A 15,517-nucleotide genomic window follows, 5' to 3' on the forward strand; every position below is an offset into this window, starting at 1 on the left:
CAACCCCCTGACAGGAGGGGGGAGCTGGGGGGGGTCGGGCTCTGATCCCAGGGAACAAGGGACAGGAGGAGAGGGAACGGCCTCCAGCTGTGCCAGGGGAGGGTCAGGTTGGACATCAGGAGGAATTTCTTGCTGCAAAGGGTGGTCAGGCCTTGGCAGGGGCTGCCCAGGGAGGTTTGGAGTGCCCAGCCCTGGAGGTGTCCAAGGAACGACAGGACGTGGCACTCAGCGCTCTGGTTTAGTTGGCAAGGTGGTGATCAGTCAAAGGCTGGACTTGATGGAGGGCTTTTCCAACCTCAGTGGTGCTGTGACTCTGGGAAGTTAAACCCTCTGTGCTGTGATCAGAGCCACGGGCGGGATCGCGGCGGTGTCACAGCGCCCGGAGCGCGGGGTCGGTCGGCGCCGTGCTCTGCTCTGCCCGCCCCGGGCCTGCTCCAGCCTCAGGCTACGCGCTCATTGAGCTCCTCACACGGAGGGCAGCCCTCATCCCCCTGTGCCTCCAGCACGACGGTGGTACCACAGCCCAGAGACCCTCCGGGCTCCTGGACAGCCCCGGCCCCGCGCCCGGGCTGGGAGAGCGGGAGGGGACAGGGGGCTGCCATGGCACTGCAGCTGAGAACTGGGGGACACAACTGAGGCACCTGGGATCGGGGGGCTCAGCCCCGCTGTCCCTGAGGCACTGAGGGATCGGGGGGCTCAGCCTCGCTGTCCCTGAGGGCTCTGAGGGATCGGGGGGCTCAGCCCCGCTGTCCGTGAGGGCTCTGAGGGATCGGGGGGCTCAGCCTCGCTGTCCCTGAGGGATCGGGATCGGGGGCCTCAGCCTCTCTGTCTCTGAGGCACTGAGGGATCGGGGGAATCAACCCCGCTGCCCCTGAGGCACTGAGGGATCGCAGAGCTCAGCCCCACTGTCCCTGAGGGATCGGGGGAATCAACCCCGCTGCCCCTGAGGCACTGAGGGATCGGGGGGCTCAGCCCCGCTGTCTGTGACGGCTCTGACGGATGGAGGGGCTCAGCCCCGCTGTCCCTGAGGGCTCTGTGAGGCGCGGGGCCGCTCCTGCCGGGATATGGCCGCAAGGGGCGGGGGAGCCTCCCGGCCACAAGGCGGCGCTAGAGAGCGGCGCGGCGCTAGACAGAGGCACTCTCGCCGCGCTCTCGGTGGTAGTGACGTCATCGCGGCGCGACTGCGGCGGGCGCTGTGCGCGGCTGCTCCCAGGCCGCTTCCCCCGGGATCGCTCCCACAGAAATGACCACGCAGGTAAATAAACACACCGCCTCCGCTCCGCCGACCTCTGACTTGGCTGTTTGTAGGCTGCTCATGTGTAATATTAGTTGTTTTTTTCTTTCTAGTACGGTATTCTCTTCAAGCAAGAGCAAGGTGAGCGAACGCTGGCGGGTTGGGCACTGTTGGTGTTCTGGGGCGATTAAAGTCGGTAATGGGAGGTGTAGGTGTGAGGAGGGCTGGTCATGGTTATATAAAGGATGGATCTGAGTTGCCGTGCTGTTTGTTCAGCGGTGCCTGGGGTCACACAGCAACGAAAAGTGGGCTCTGGGAGAGGAGGGCACTGCCAGCACTGCACTCGGCCATTGCAGCGCTCACCAGCGCCGCTTGTTGTCTCCTGTCAGCAGAAACCACTGAGTCTTTCATTTCTGTGCTTGTCTCCCCTCTTAGCCCACGATGATGCCATTTGGTCGGTGGCCTGGGGGAAAAATAAAAATGATGGTTCTGAAACGGTGATCTCTGGTTCTCTGGATGACCTGGTGAAGGTCTGGAAGTGGTGAGTGCTCCATGTTTTAACCAGTTTTAGGCCTTGGAAGTAGTCAGTGTGGAGATGCAGCAGTTTTGGACTTCCACAGTGCACAGGGATTGAGAAGTTATGCCAGGGAAGGGGTGGCCTGGCACACAGAGCTGTTCCCTTGGGTAGGAGAACTTCACTGGGGGGGGGGGGGGTTTTCTCTTGGGGGGGGGAATTCTGGTGGGCTCTGATTGCCACAGAACGGGAACCCCTTTGGAAATGCACATCAGACTTTACATGTTGTCTGCCAGACAACACCTGATTTGTTTCTAAACCAAGGAATGAGAAATGCAGCCTCTGATGAGACAGTTTGGAGAAGGAATAATGTGAAAGGAATAATGGGAAGTGAGTGAAAGAGGAAATGACAGCTTGCTTTTCTATTAAAAGGTAAATAAACCCTGATAACCCTCATGGAGGTGCTTTTGCAAAGAAGTTGTTCTGTCTCTTGGGCCAAGCAGTGTGAAGTGTGAGCTCCACTTCAGTGACATGGGGAGCTTGGGTATGGTTATAACCATGTCCTGCTGTGCTGACAGAGGAGCTTTGGCTCTGTGGGCACCCACAGCCTGCTGTGGGATGGACATTTTTGGGTGGTTCCCAAACTGAGGGTGAAGTGCCTGCTCTGCAGGAATGTGATCAGTGATTGATTGGTGAGTTCTTTGAGTGCAGAGAGTTTGTGCCTCACTCTCTTCCCATTCCATAGAATCATAGAATCAGCTGGGTTGGAAGGGACCTCCGAGATCATCCAGTCCAACCCTTGATCCAACCCCACCGTGGTTCCCAGACCATGGCACTGATGCCACATCCAGTTTTATCTTAAAAACCTCCAGGGACGGAGAATCCACCCCTTCCCTGGGCAGCCCATTCCAGTGGCTGATCACCCTGTCTGGAAAGAAATTCTTCCATGGGCGGCCTTGGATCCCCCTCGAGTTAAACTGGAGGAACGTGGGTTGTGTGTTTGCTTCGGGGATCATCCAGCACCCCCAGCTGTTCATGACTGGGCTTCCCTTCCCCTTGCCCCCCAGGAATGACGAGAAGCTGGACCTGCAGTGGACGCTGGAGGGGCACCAGCTGGGGGTGGTGTCAGTGGACATCAGCCACACGGGCGCCATCGCCGCCTCCAGCTCCCTGGACGCCCACATCCGCCTCTGGGACCTGGACACGGGCAAGCAGGTCAAATCCATCGATGCCGGGCCTGGTGAGTGCCAGGGCTCAGCTGCTCCTGCTGCCAGGGCTGCCCAGGGCAGGGCTGGCTGTGTGAGGGCACCGCTCGGGCTGTTTTAACCTCTCCCTGCAGAACTGGCCGTGGGTTGGTGAGCTCAGCACCAAGCGGTGCCAGGCAATCACACACTTATGTTTGTGCTTTCTCAGGCACGGGTGGAAAGGCTTTTTGCTGTGTGCACCAAACCAGCTTGCACTTACACATGCATTGATAAAAATATCCTCCATCAAAGAAATAATTCAAGTGCTTATCCAGATTAATTTACAAAGAAACTTCTGCACTGAATTTGAGCTCTGTGTGTGGTGCTTGTTTATGCAGCACATCCAGCCCTTATCAATGCATCCAGCATTTATCAATGTCAACAATGGTAATGTCCTCCAGGCTGGAATTCAGGGCCTAAGATCTTATTCCAAGTATTTCATTGGTCCACTGGCAATCACTAATTGTTCTTGAATTAGTCTGTTAGGTAATGAGTAATTCAAGAGCAACCTTGCAGTTTTTTAGGTAATTAATATTAAACCTATAGAAAAACACCTGTGAATTACATTGTGGCAGATAAATACATTGCACTGCTGTAAAAAATGCTGGGTTTTTACCTTCAGTTGCAGGAATGTTGCTCTGTGTTATGTTTGTGTATCTGCATTTCTCCTGCACCTTCTGTGCTTTCCTGGATAACCAGTGTTGCTTTCTTTCACTAGTTTTGTAATTTTTTTTGTACTAGGGAAAAAGTAAGAATTTAGACTTAACTGAGGCAGTCTTAAGTTCTCAATTTATTGTTCCAGGAGGGTCTAATAAGATCAGAGTCTTACTATAAAATGTAATCTTTCACTAAACATAAATAAATGGCTTGAGGTGTGCTCCATTAATTACACAGAAGGGGTAACTTGTACGAGTAGAGTTGAGTGTATTAAGAGTAGGTAGAGGGTTAAATATCTAAACAGATGCACACAGAGCTGACAGTGTTGAATAAGAACTAGAAACAGGAGCCAGGGATCCAGCTAACTCATTTTTTCTTTTTGACACAGTTGATGCTTGGTCCCTGGCTTTTTCACCTGACTCCCAGTACCTGGCAACAGGAAGTCATGTGGGGAAAGTAAATATTTTTGGTGTTGAAACTGGAAAGAAAGAATATTCCCTGGACACCAGAGGGAAGTTCATCCTTAGCATTGCCTATGTAAGAAGCACAACTGATAATTTCTCATGTGAAGTTGCTGTCACAGTGATCTGTTGTAAATAGATATGTCTGTAAATAGATATTTTTGTTTCCATCTGTCAGTTTATCTCTACGTAACACTAAATGACAGCCATGCTGTGGTAGTTCCAAGCACAAATTGTGTGACATTTCCTCCCCCCCTGCATATATGGGAAATACACTTTGATCTTGCTTATACACCTCTTCTGAATAAGTCATCATAAGGATTTCTGGAGCCCAGGGATCTTGAACAGATCGTTATTTGTGAAAAGCTGCCAAGGGAATGTCAGGGGTTACCCAGCACAGATGCACACAGATGCTGAGTCACACTCCTTGTGTTTATATTACAGAGCCCAGATGGAAAATACTTGGCCAGTGGGGCAATAGATGGAATCATCAATATTTTTGACATTGCAACTGGAAAACTCCTGCACACGCTGGAAGGTAATGGTTTGGTGTTGGCAATCCCCGAGTTCTGGCCTCGTTCCTCAACAAAATCAGAGGACACAGTGCAAGTCAGAATGAGCTACAACAGCCACGGCATAAATGAGCTGATGTTTTTGTCCATTAGACAGTATTTAGTTACTTAATGTGCTCTAACTTCAACCACTTAAAATGTTAGAGGCAAACTGTAAACTCAGGCTTGCATCATAAAACCCTTTCAAAAGACACAGTCAGTGATGCCTCACTAAATTCTTAAATTGTAGTTCCTTGCATTGCAGAGGGAAACAAGCTAAGCCAAATGTGTGCTGCCAGGTATATGGTTTTCCTCCTGGTATCAGTTCTGTAGCAATTTATTGCTGTTCTAAAAAATAACTGAACACTTTATGTGGTAGAAGACGTGCATTTTTTAACAGATAAATGGGCTTTTAACGTTCATGGGGTTTCTGCCCAGTTTAGTTCCTCAAAAGCCCAACCACTTCAATATGAAATCATCCTAGAAAATATGACATGATTTCTAATAAAGACCCACAGCTGAAAAAAAAATGAGACGCTCTTGTGTTGCAGATGCCTTCAGAGTTGAGAATGACTGTCCCTTTCCATTTCCTGCTGTGGGGAGAGGCCTGCAGAGGTTGAGCTGGGGGTGCTGTGGTGGTGTAGCTGTCCTGAGGAGGAGCAGTGGCTGCCCTGTGAGCCCTGTGTCTCTCTGAATTGCAGGTCATGCCATGCCCATTCGTTCCCTGACGTTCTCCCCCGACTCTCAGTTGCTGGTCACGGCCTCAGACGATGGATATATCAAAATCTACGACGTGTAAGTTGGGCTCTGCCAGGTGTGCTCACAGGAGAGCAGCTTTGACAGAGGCTGAGACTGCAAAAAACACATCAGACCCTCTGCTCTCTGTAATTCCCTTCAGCTCTTGGTGACTTCTTTTTGTGACAAATAACCTTAAATCATAACATGCTACATCCTCAGCTAGTTTTTAAAATGCATAGGTAGGTGACAGCCATAACTTGGAAACAAATTACTTTCCTCATATTTGCCCTGTAGGGACCAGGCTGTTTGTTTTGTGTATCTGTCCTGTGAGTTTGTGTTCACCCTCCTTACACATCTGCTCTGTACCCAAGAAATTACATTTGTGACCTATTTCTGTGCAAAACCTTTGAAGACCCTGGGGAGGAAAAGGCTCTGCTTCAGTGATCTTCACTCCCCTAAACCTTCATTGCTTCGACCTCTTCATGGTGAAACTATTTTGTCCTCTGATGCATCTTCTTAGTGACTGATTTGTATGTTGTTTGAAAAGCAGGATGTGAGGTAACTCCAGTTCAGCTTGGCTGAACAAGTGTCCAGAGGTCACCTTCTGTTGGACCATTCCTGACTGCTCTAGCTCGAGTATATTCCTGTGGCTTTTTCCCCTGGAATCCACAAACCAAATGTTCCAATCTGTTCTTTCCACAGGCAACATGCAAACTTGGCTGGCACGTTGAGTGGTCATGGATCCTGGGTTTTAAATGTAGCATTTTGTCCTGATGACACCCATTTTGTTTCCAGGTATTGAGGACTTTTAACTCACTGAAAAAAAAATAAAATACGGTTTTATGTTTATAAAGGGAGATGGATCATAGAAAGTAAATGTGTACAAATTGCAGTGGGATCTATAATGGAATAAAATACAGTAAAAGACTCAGGAGCCAATACCAGTTGTAGTGAATAGTATTTTATAGTATAAGTCATCCCACTGCAGTGCAGTTCCCTACAAGTGAAAGACACCTGAGAAGGGCAGTTTAATTCTTAATAGCTGAAAAATTGCTGTTGAATTAAAAAGTGCAGCCAAAGGTAGTAGTACATTAATCTACCTGAACTGTAATGTTAATTCTTAAAGCAGCTCAGGCAGCTGGGGGACCCAGTGGAGGGAGCAGAAGTTTCCTTATCCCAAGAACTTGCCTGAAAGAATTTTTTGGCCAAAATGGGAGTCTTCATTTTCACATTGCAGATATTGGAACAGTAAATGTATTTTAAAGGTGACTGGGACCTGGCAGAAGATGCTCTCCTTTGCTACTTCATCCCTGTGTTAGAGGGGTGAAAGAGGGTTCCTTGTGTCTACCACGGAGACCTTTTAGTGTTTGCATTAAACTGTAGTTAATTTATTACTTTAAATACTGATCAGCATTATTTTTCTTTCAGTTCATCTGATAAAAGTGTAAAAGTTTGGGATGCTGGCACGAGGACCTGCGTTCACACCTTCTTTGACCACCAGGACCAGGTATGACTGTGACTCCCTGGGTCACTGTTCCCAGGAGAACTTGAGTTGTTAAGAGTTGTGCACATTTGTGCTTCCCCCTGGGGCTGCAGCTTTGGGCTGCAGTAATGCAGGAACTTACAAGTGTTTGTGATTATTTGTCCCTTAATATTGAACTAATACTGCAAGTGTGTAGGTTGATCTCTTCCAAGTAATTAACATTTTTCAGGCTCAAATAAGGGCAATTCTGAGTGGCCAAGAGTCTTTCCAGGCTGTATTTGTTACCTTTGGCTGTGGTCTTACTTGTTTCTGTCACTTGTACACCATGGGCCTGTGTAAGGGGGGAAATGCTTATTTAAAAGGATGGAATTATCTAAGCAGTGCTTGAAAGCAACCTTGAAACTTGGGACTTCTTCCTCTTCCAAATGTCTGTAACACCGTGGGATTTTTAAAATTTATTGCTCAATTAATAGGTGTTTACTTATTAATAAATAATAATTGTTAATATTTATTAATATTATGATTAATAAACCTGAGAGGGGAGAAGTTAGGTTTCTACCATTTACTCTTTGTCCAAATGTTAGGTGATAAAATAGAAAAATGCCATATTTTAATGGATCACTGGGCAAGACTTAACAAAGGGAATTATTCCAGATTTTATTTGAACTCTTTCTTCCACAGCAGTTGTTTTGCTGATGACCTTCTTTTCAGTCACCTACAGCTGTGGGAGTTTTCATATGAAAGTACCTGGTGGAATTTGATTTCCCCTGTTGTTTTAGCTGGTATCTGTAATCTCAGGAAGTTTGGGGCAGGCAGAGCTGTTGGGAAGGCTGGGTTTTGGTATTAATGCAAGAGAGTGCACAAAATTGCCCCAAATACTCTGTTGTCAGTACCCCCACTGTGCAATCCCACGTGGGTGTGCTGGGTCCCCTTCATCTCCCTCAGGTCACTGATGGACAGGGCTGTCCCCTCAGAGTTTGTGTGACTGTCTGGAATCAGAGGACTGACCTGAATTCTGCTAAGGAAATGTCTCTCTCAAATAGCCCAGGGATAAACCAGATCATTCTTCAGCCCCTCAGGAGGGTCAGTCTGCATGAAGAACACTTCCTCTCTTTCCTGCACTATAAAATACTATTTTCAGAAAGGGCCACAGCATGGGCAAGAGTGATAATGCTGGGGTTGATTTAGGCAACTTTCCAGCTTTTTTCAAGTATCTTTAGATTGTGTGATCCATTGTCATGGGCTGTAGGAGCTTGTCATGCTCCTAGATGGCAGTGTCCCTCTGTGGTCCATCAGCCTCACCTGCTGGGAAAGCAGAAACCAGAATTGCACCACTAGCTCTGTTAAGGAATTTTAAATAATCCTCCCTCTTCTGCTTGTTGTAATAAATAAAACTGCCACAGAGATGTTCTTTGTCCTCTGTTGATAACCTTGTGTATCTTATTTGCAGGTTTGGGGAGTGAAATACAACGGAAGTGGGTCCAAAATTGTATCTGTTGGAGATGACCAAGAAATCCATATTTATGACTGTCCAGTTTAGATGTCTTGACTCAGACCCTCTGGTGAACTCCTGGGGCAGTTTCAAGGACTGCTCCTGTCCTGTGTAATTTTTTAGTATGATAAAACCATTTCATACTGACCTGCAAACCCAGATACGTTTATATCCAATTTTGATTTTGTTTAGCATGAGAGAAAAGCCTTACTTTTTTAAAATAAAAGCTACAGATGCAAGTCCTCGTGTCTAATCCTTGGAAAAATGTATTTTTGGAAATACATAGTCATGGGTGAAGTAACTGCTCAGCTAATCTCCCCTGCCTTTTTACATAAATAGACTGGAGCTGGAGACCATTGGCCAAGTCTTATTTTAGCAGAATAAATGGGCTGAGCTGGGGTGGAGTGGGGAATGACAGCCTGGGCTCATCCTGATGCTGTCCCAGGGACTCAGCAATTGGGGGGGACACTGAGCTCACTCACCGTGGTTTAACTGCCCTAAAAGGTGCCAGTTGTTTCCAACCCTCACTTAATACAAACACTGCTAGAAAACAGGTATAAAAAGCTTTAATGTGATCATGGCTCTGTGGGACCTGCTCATGTTATAAAACAGCAGCACTGTACCCAAAGCCTGGGGTTTTGGTTTATTCATCTTAGTTAAGGCACAAGTACACAATGCCTAGGAGGAAGTCAAAACCTTTCTAGGGAAGGCTGAAATACAAAGCTGGAGCTTCTGAAAGGTCAAAATTTTATTGAAGTATTTGCCTGTGTGTAACACATCAGAGGACAGTTTGGAACCTTGAGTCACACTTAAGAGAGAAGCAGCTGAAGGAAGGGTACTGTAAACCCAGGGGAACACAGGGCAGAAGGGGAGGAGGGCGGGAGGGGACATGCACAGAATGCTCCTGAAATACAGAGTGAGACAGGTACTCGTGGTGCAGCTACCCTGGACAGTGAGCTACAGCAGGGGAGAGGAGTCTGAGCTTAGAAAAACTTCCTTAAGTAAAGGGGGCTCGAGAGTGGCTCAGAAAGTACAAGAGAAGCACGAGAAAATGTGAAGTACTATTTATTAGAAGTTATTCTGCTATGTTTTATTCTATGAAATTAATTTTCCAGTATGAAAGTATTTACATAAGACACTCCACTTAGCCTCTATCCATATTGCCCAAGTCTTAGAAATAGCAGAGGTGAAATAAACTGAGAACCTTCACAGCAAGGAAAATGTTTACCAACTCAGCTGGCTCTCAGCTGTGTGACAGTGGCTTTATATAGAAAGACTACAAGAACACAATATAAATTAGTTACAAAAAGGTGATACCGACAGCGCAGCAACTCAATTTGCTGAACACAAAAACCACAAGCAGTGGCTATTACAGCCATGCAGTTTTCATTGTGAAAATTTACATGGTAGATGACACCCCCTCCACCTTGCTTTAAGATGTCTGACACTGCACTCCTGTTCTTGGACCCTCCTCATCCTCCTCGTACGCCTCTCCCGCGCTGTTCCGGTAGGTTTGCTCGTTGGGATCGAAATCCTCAAGGTCCACCTGATCCATGTCGTCTGTGACCATCACATCTTCTCGGGAAGGAAGCAGAGCTTCCAGCAGAGAGAGCTTCTCCCTAGGGAGCCAGTAGTGCTCTGGAAACTGGACCTACAATTGCACACATTTTTAATGGAGTTCCCACCCCCGGTGCAAACACGAGCGTCGTGGCTACAGATGAGTATTTAACTCACCAAGAACTGGATAATGAGGCTGCCTTTGTCCATTGGAGATTTGTACACGGGCATCCCTTCGTTGTAGATACACTTCAGGTCACCGTGTTTGATCACCTCACCTGCAGGGAGGCAGGAGTTGGGAGTGAGCTCGTGTGATGTGACAGCCCCTTCACAGCCACACCCAGAGCAGGGCTGTGCACAGGCAGCGCTGTCACAGCCCCTCAGGGACAGTCCAAGCAGTTCACAGAAAGAATGCAGACTGAGAAGCACTAAACCCAAGACATTTGGGCAGTTTTCTCGAAGAGCAATCAGCTTTTCTTGGCACAGCCTTCAGTCTGAAGGAACAGATAATTTAAGATTCTCACCCCTAATATTTTCCTGGCTATTCACCAGCTGAGGCTGAGGTTTATGAAGCAGCATTTGACAGCTTTAGCTGTAACTCTGCATGTTTTAGAAGGAGTGACAAGAATGACAAAGAACCAACTAAATGAAATTACTGCCCAGTGTAGTTTGAATCTGTTGCATCACCTGGTTAGAAAAAAACCAACCCAAACCAAACCAAACCATCTCCCCAAAAAACTCCAGTCCAGACACAATGAGACAGGCAAGCAGTTGATAGAGCTTATATACAGAATTAGAACTCTAAGACCTACCTGGCCTAGATGTTATGACAAGGACTCTGTTATCCAGAGTTTCAATGGTCTTTTTGAAACCACATAAAGCCTCTGAGAGTTGAATTCTCATTTTTGTGATTAAGTCATGGCCTCGTCTCTGAAAGACACTGTGATCCTTTTGATCCAGCACAATTATAACATCTCCAGGCTCCAAATCAGGTTCCTGGTCACCTTCTCCATGAAACACTATCTTCTGACCATCTTTCATACCTGGGGAAGAGAAACCCATTTATTCTCAGCAGAACTCACTGCAGGCTGAGATCAGGGACACGGCCCAAACACACAGTCCTTACCTTTATCAACATGGACTTCTATGATCTTTTTCTCTCTCACCACCTTACAGCCATTGCAGTTGTCACACCTGTCCTTGGGATTTATTCTTTCCCCTTGGCCTTTGCATTCTGGACACACAGTTTGGATTTGCTGTACCATGCCAGGTCCAATCTGCTGCACTATGACTTGCATTCCTCTTCCTTTGCACACAGGACATTTTTCTACTGCCCCTCTCTTTCCACCATAACCTTGGACAAAAGAGTTAGATTGGATCTCAGGAACAGTTACTCTGCAGCAGTCAGGCTGGAACTCACTGACTGCAAGAGCATCTTTAGGGTAACTTAAGAGTAGTCCAGTAATGAAGTTTAGTTGCCATCACCAAAAACATGCCCTACAAGCTGGAAGCTTCAAGCAAAATGCTTGTACAGCTTATTGTATTAGCTCTACCCCACCTCCCAGGAAATCCTGGTTTCCAAGGAACTACCAGCATACTAAATTCAAGACCCAGACATTCCACTAATAACTGGAAAAGAATCTGCTTGCTAAATATTGAACTGAGTACTAAGATACAAGACCTCATTAAGATTTACCTCAAAGGAGACCAGTCATTTTGGATACTTAGTAAAGTGAGTTGCATAACACAAGCTGGACTCCTACCCACAGCAACTGAAAAAGGTTTTACAGAGCAGACATTTCCATTTGAGTTCTGGATGAAGATCCTTTTAATTCAGGTCCCCCTGACTACAACTCAGCGAGTTTTAGCCTGGCATCAGAACAATCACTTTATACCACTGGGTTTGAGAGGCTTGTTCTAAATAACCTGGCAGACTCTTAGGGAGGAGAGGGGAGAAGAAAAAGGAGAGGGGAAAGTAAGAAAACCTCCACACTTTATTTTCAGCCTCAGACAATCCCCACACACACAGAAAAATCCCCTGAAGTAAGAGGGGTTTGAAACCATTACTTGCTTTTTTTTTTTACCTTCACACTTTGCACAAATAACATTCTTTTGCAGTGCCAGTTTCCTTGTAATACCATTATATAAGTCTTCAAGAGAGACACCTAACTGGTGCACAACATTTTTGCCTTTAAAAAAACAAAAGGGAAAGGTTAATACTTGTTCAGCTGTTGGGAAGACAAATGTTCATGCACAGTCTCACTGAAGAAATGCAAACTTCATTCCAAACTCTGAACACAGCTCAGCCCCCTTAAAAGCATGTGCAGTTCCATCAGCTTCCACTAAGCTGCACCCATTTATATCCAAACATAAAAGTTGAGCTGTAATTAAGCAAAGCATCATTAAAGCCACCCTATCCCTGCCCCTACTCCTAATTTTATAAGCTTAACTGAAACAGCAAGTTGCAAGGACACTACCAGCTTCAGATCTTTGAATTTAGAAGCTGCTGTTATGCCTACCTATGAATTTCCATGCCACTTCACAGCATAATTTCAATGATTTTACAGCAAGTCACTACTTGCTCCTTCAGCAGGCATTGGGCATGGAAAAGACAAAAATCATACTGTGCTTTTGGTAGCACTCTGTGCTCAGTTTCACAGAATTTCTCCCAAATAGTTTCATGAGATTTAATGTTACTGAAGTTTAAGTTGATGGTGTCCTTAGAAGCAGGTTGCCCAAAGCATATGAGCAAGTGAGGCACAGATCTGGAGAAAGGTAACTTACAACAGGTTTAATTCAACTGCTGACCTACTTAATATTTCCCCCTCCCCTACAGACTACCCACACCCCCTTTAATAAAAAAAAACAAACAGAACTTAGCAGAAAAAGATTGCTATGGCTAAGTTACGTTATCTACTGTATTAGAATCTTAATGCTAGAGTAACTAGAAAAATCATAGTTTACTTATTCTATTGTTGCAACAATATCCACACTACGTGCACTTAGCAGAACAGCAGTACCATAGCACGGTGTTTTATGCTGAAGTGCATGGTTAGAGTTTCTAGAACTTGTTTAGAACTGAGTACCTCTTCTCTCTCTATTCATTCGGCCTCCACCACCAAAGAACATGTCAAAGATGTCCATGGGTGAAGAGAAGCTGCCGCCACTCAGGCCTCCTTCTTTAATAGCCTGCTCCCCACCCTGGTCATAGAGGTCCCTTTTCTTTGGGTCCGACAGAACTTCATATGCCTGGGATATAAGTTTAAACTAAAAAGAAAAAAGAAGCTCTGAACAGCTATGACCAAGAGGAAAAGTAACCCTCTCATATGCAACTCCACCTTCAGACCGAGCCCCTACAGCCCCCTCCTGCAGCATTTGAGTGTTTCCAACAGGAAACTCCTAGAAGGGTACACTTTTGTCCAGGAAAACCAACCCCTTTCTCCCTCTCCCCCCTCCTCCCATATTTTAAGTGGGCTCAATTCAGAGTCACATCCAACTTACAGGCATATGCAGACTATGCTGGGATGGCTGTGGCAGCTGTAACCACCACTCTAAGCTCTAAGGAATCCACTGAGAGGGACATGGTGCTGTCCCCGAGTCCTGCAGGTCCCCAGCTGCTCATGGCCCTGGTGCCAGTCAGCCCTGAGCTACCCAGGGATCCTCCAGGCCTGCTGAGCTGGTACATCCAGCTACAACTGAACAGGGACTGACGTGACCACACACTGGGGCTGCTTACTCATCACAAACACGAGGACTCAGATACGAATCAAAACACCCACTGTATCAAAACAATCACGGATTTTTTTTATTAGCTATAAAGAATTTCCTATTACTAAGGTTACCAACTGAATTTTTAAACATAATTTGCTATTACTGAACGACTACTTCCATTTGAAACTTGATTTACTTATGATCAGGTAAAGTAGTGTAAGCAAAAAAAAAAAATGGCATGCCAAGAATAAAAGCAGAAAAGGTTACCTGTGACTACTGTTTAACTTGAGTTCTGTAAATTAGTATACTAGAGACATAAATCTGGAGTTTCTATTCCTATGTTAAGGTATTATCAGACCAGCTTTTAGACAAACAATCCCATCCACAGTTTTCCACAGTTCTCAGATGGTGGTGCCCATTTACCCTCCGGGCCAACACGTGGAGCTGAGAGGGTCTGTGCTGAGATCCTGCTTTTGTTGCACACAGTCCACCCACGTGCAGCCCAGCGATCCCCCGGGGATGGTTATTACCTTGTACATCAGCATTAGCATTTTTCCCTAAGGAAAACCCTTCCTGTTCAGGGACACAAACCCGTCCAGCACGGCAGTGCTGGCAGCTGGACCCACCACCGGCCTTTGTAACAGCACGGTGGCCACTGGGACACTAAAAACCCTTCCAGCTTTGCCTCCTTTAATCCGCACCTCTGAGGCTGATCTACTGCAACCACGGGGACACTGGGAGGAACCACGTCCAAAAAGAGGAATTCCCGCATCCCCTCCGCCCCGCATGGGCCTCGCAGGCCTGCTCGAGACCTGGGAGCGGGGGAGCCTCCATGTAGTGGTGCAGGATTTAAATTACAGCTGCGGGCCCGCTGGATGGAACAACGCCCGCTCTGCGGGGGCGCAATCCCTCCTGCGGCCTAAGAGGCCCGGCCCGACCCCAGCCCTGCCCCTCGCAGGGGCCGCCGCAGCCGCCACCGCCTCAGGGCGGGCGAGCGGGCGGCCCAGGGACGCCGGCCCAGCCCCGACCCCGGCCCCGGCCCCGGCCCAGCCCCGACCCCGGCCCAGCGTACCCGCTCGCCCTCGCTGGGATTCTTGTCGGGGTGGTATTTCAGCGCCAGCTTGCGGTAGGCGCGCTTGATCTCCTCGGAGGAAGCGTTGGGCTTCACCTGCAGGATGTCGTAGTACTCGGTCTCCTTCACCATGGTGGCTGCTGTGGGTGCCTGCGGGAGGAGGCGCCGCGTTACCCCGCGTTACCCCGAGTCACCCCCGGGTCACCCCCGCGCTCGCCCCGCCCGGCGCCCCGCGGAGGCCGCTCAGGCCGCGCTCACCCCGGTGCCGCCGCTGATCCCGGTGCCGATCCCGGTGCCGATCCCGGTGCCGATCCCGGTGCCGATCCCGCCGCCCGCTCTGCTCTCCCGGCGCGGCCCCGCCCCCTCCGCGCCCTTTATACGGGCCCCGGCCGAATCTTCTGGAATGACGCCGCGCGTGACGTCACGGCTGGAACGGTCTGGAACGATCGCGCGTGACGTCACCGGCGGCGCGCGCCGGGGAGGAGCGTGGGGCGGGGCCCGGGGCCGAGTCTGAGGCCGAGCGTCAGTCCGAGGCTGGGGATTTTAGAATCAAGGGCCCTGAATGTCCTTAATCCCACAGTCTGTACAGCTGAGCTGACGGGACTGGCCTGGCTTTCCCACAGCACGGTTAACACACAAACCTGTACCCGGGCAGTGCACTAACGAGCAGTTTGCCCCTCAGTATGAGCTGTGAACTAACAGGCTAATGTGATAATGCAGGCCTGTTCTTACCTCTTCTTAATACGTAATACATATAAACACAGTGAAAATTTATATTTCGCTATGTATATGTAGTGAAAGTT

General features: G+C 47.9%; 2 protein-coding genes across 2 annotated transcripts; one reads left to right on the plus strand and one right to left on the minus strand.

The window, feature by feature from the left end:
• Positions 1-1,169: 1,169 nt before the first annotated feature.
• WDR61 (WD repeat domain 61) lies at positions 1,170-8,613 on the plus strand. The gene is made up of 10 exons (XM_027657631.1): positions 1,170-1,255; positions 1,348-1,375; positions 1,670-1,775; positions 2,816-2,988; positions 4,038-4,186; positions 4,555-4,648; positions 5,363-5,456; positions 6,102-6,194; positions 6,828-6,906; positions 8,333-8,613. The coding sequence occupies exons 1-10, from the start codon at positions 1,244-1,246 to the stop codon at positions 8,420-8,422; spliced, it is 918 nt and encodes a 305-aa protein (XP_027513432.1). The 5' UTR covers positions 1,170-1,243; the 3' UTR covers positions 8,423-8,613.
• Positions 8,614-9,109: 496 nt separating this feature from the next.
• Positions 9,110-15,073, minus strand: DNAJA4 (DnaJ heat shock protein family (Hsp40) member A4). The gene is made up of 8 exons (XM_027657630.1): positions 14,973-15,073; positions 14,715-14,864; positions 13,018-13,198; positions 12,016-12,120; positions 11,058-11,285; positions 10,744-10,974; positions 10,109-10,209; positions 9,110-10,025 (listed from the first exon to the last, which is right to left on the minus strand). The coding sequence occupies exons 2-8, from the start codon at positions 14,844-14,846 to the stop codon at positions 9,807-9,809; spliced, it is 1,197 nt and encodes a 398-aa protein (XP_027513431.1). The 5' UTR covers positions 14,847-14,864; positions 14,973-15,073; the 3' UTR covers positions 9,110-9,806.
• Positions 15,074-15,517: the final 444 nt, after the last annotated feature.

Source organism: Corapipo altera, unplaced genomic scaffold (genome assembly GCF_003945725.1).
Source record: "Corapipo altera isolate COAL_440 unplaced genomic scaffold, ASM394572v1 308, whole genome shotgun sequence".
NCBI lineage: Eukaryota > Metazoa > Chordata > Aves > Passeriformes > Pipridae > Corapipo > Corapipo altera.

Bases quoted from the DNA above. Each gene is read 5' to 3' on its own strand.
- WDR61 (XM_027657631.1), top strand. The intron at 4,649-5,362 runs GTAATGGTTTGG...TCTGAATTGCAG, and splicing joins ACTCCTGCACACGCTGGAAG to GTCATGCCATGCCCATTCGT. The intron at 6,195-6,827 runs GTATTGAGGACT...TTTTTCTTTCAG, and splicing joins GACACCCATTTTGTTTCCAG to TTCATCTGATAAAAGTGTAA.
- DNAJA4 (XM_027657630.1), bottom strand. From the start codon at position 14,846: ATGGTGAAGGAGACCGAGTACTACGACATCCTGCAGGTGAAGCCCAAC. The intron at 13,199-14,714 runs GTACGCTGGGCC...TTTTCTTTTTAG, and splicing joins ATCCCAGCGAGGGCGAGCGG to TTTAAACTTATATCCCAGGC. The intron at 11,286-12,015 runs GTAAAAAAAAAA...CTTTTGTCCAAG, and splicing joins TATTTGTGCAAAGTGTGAAG to GTTATGGTGGAAAGAGAGGG.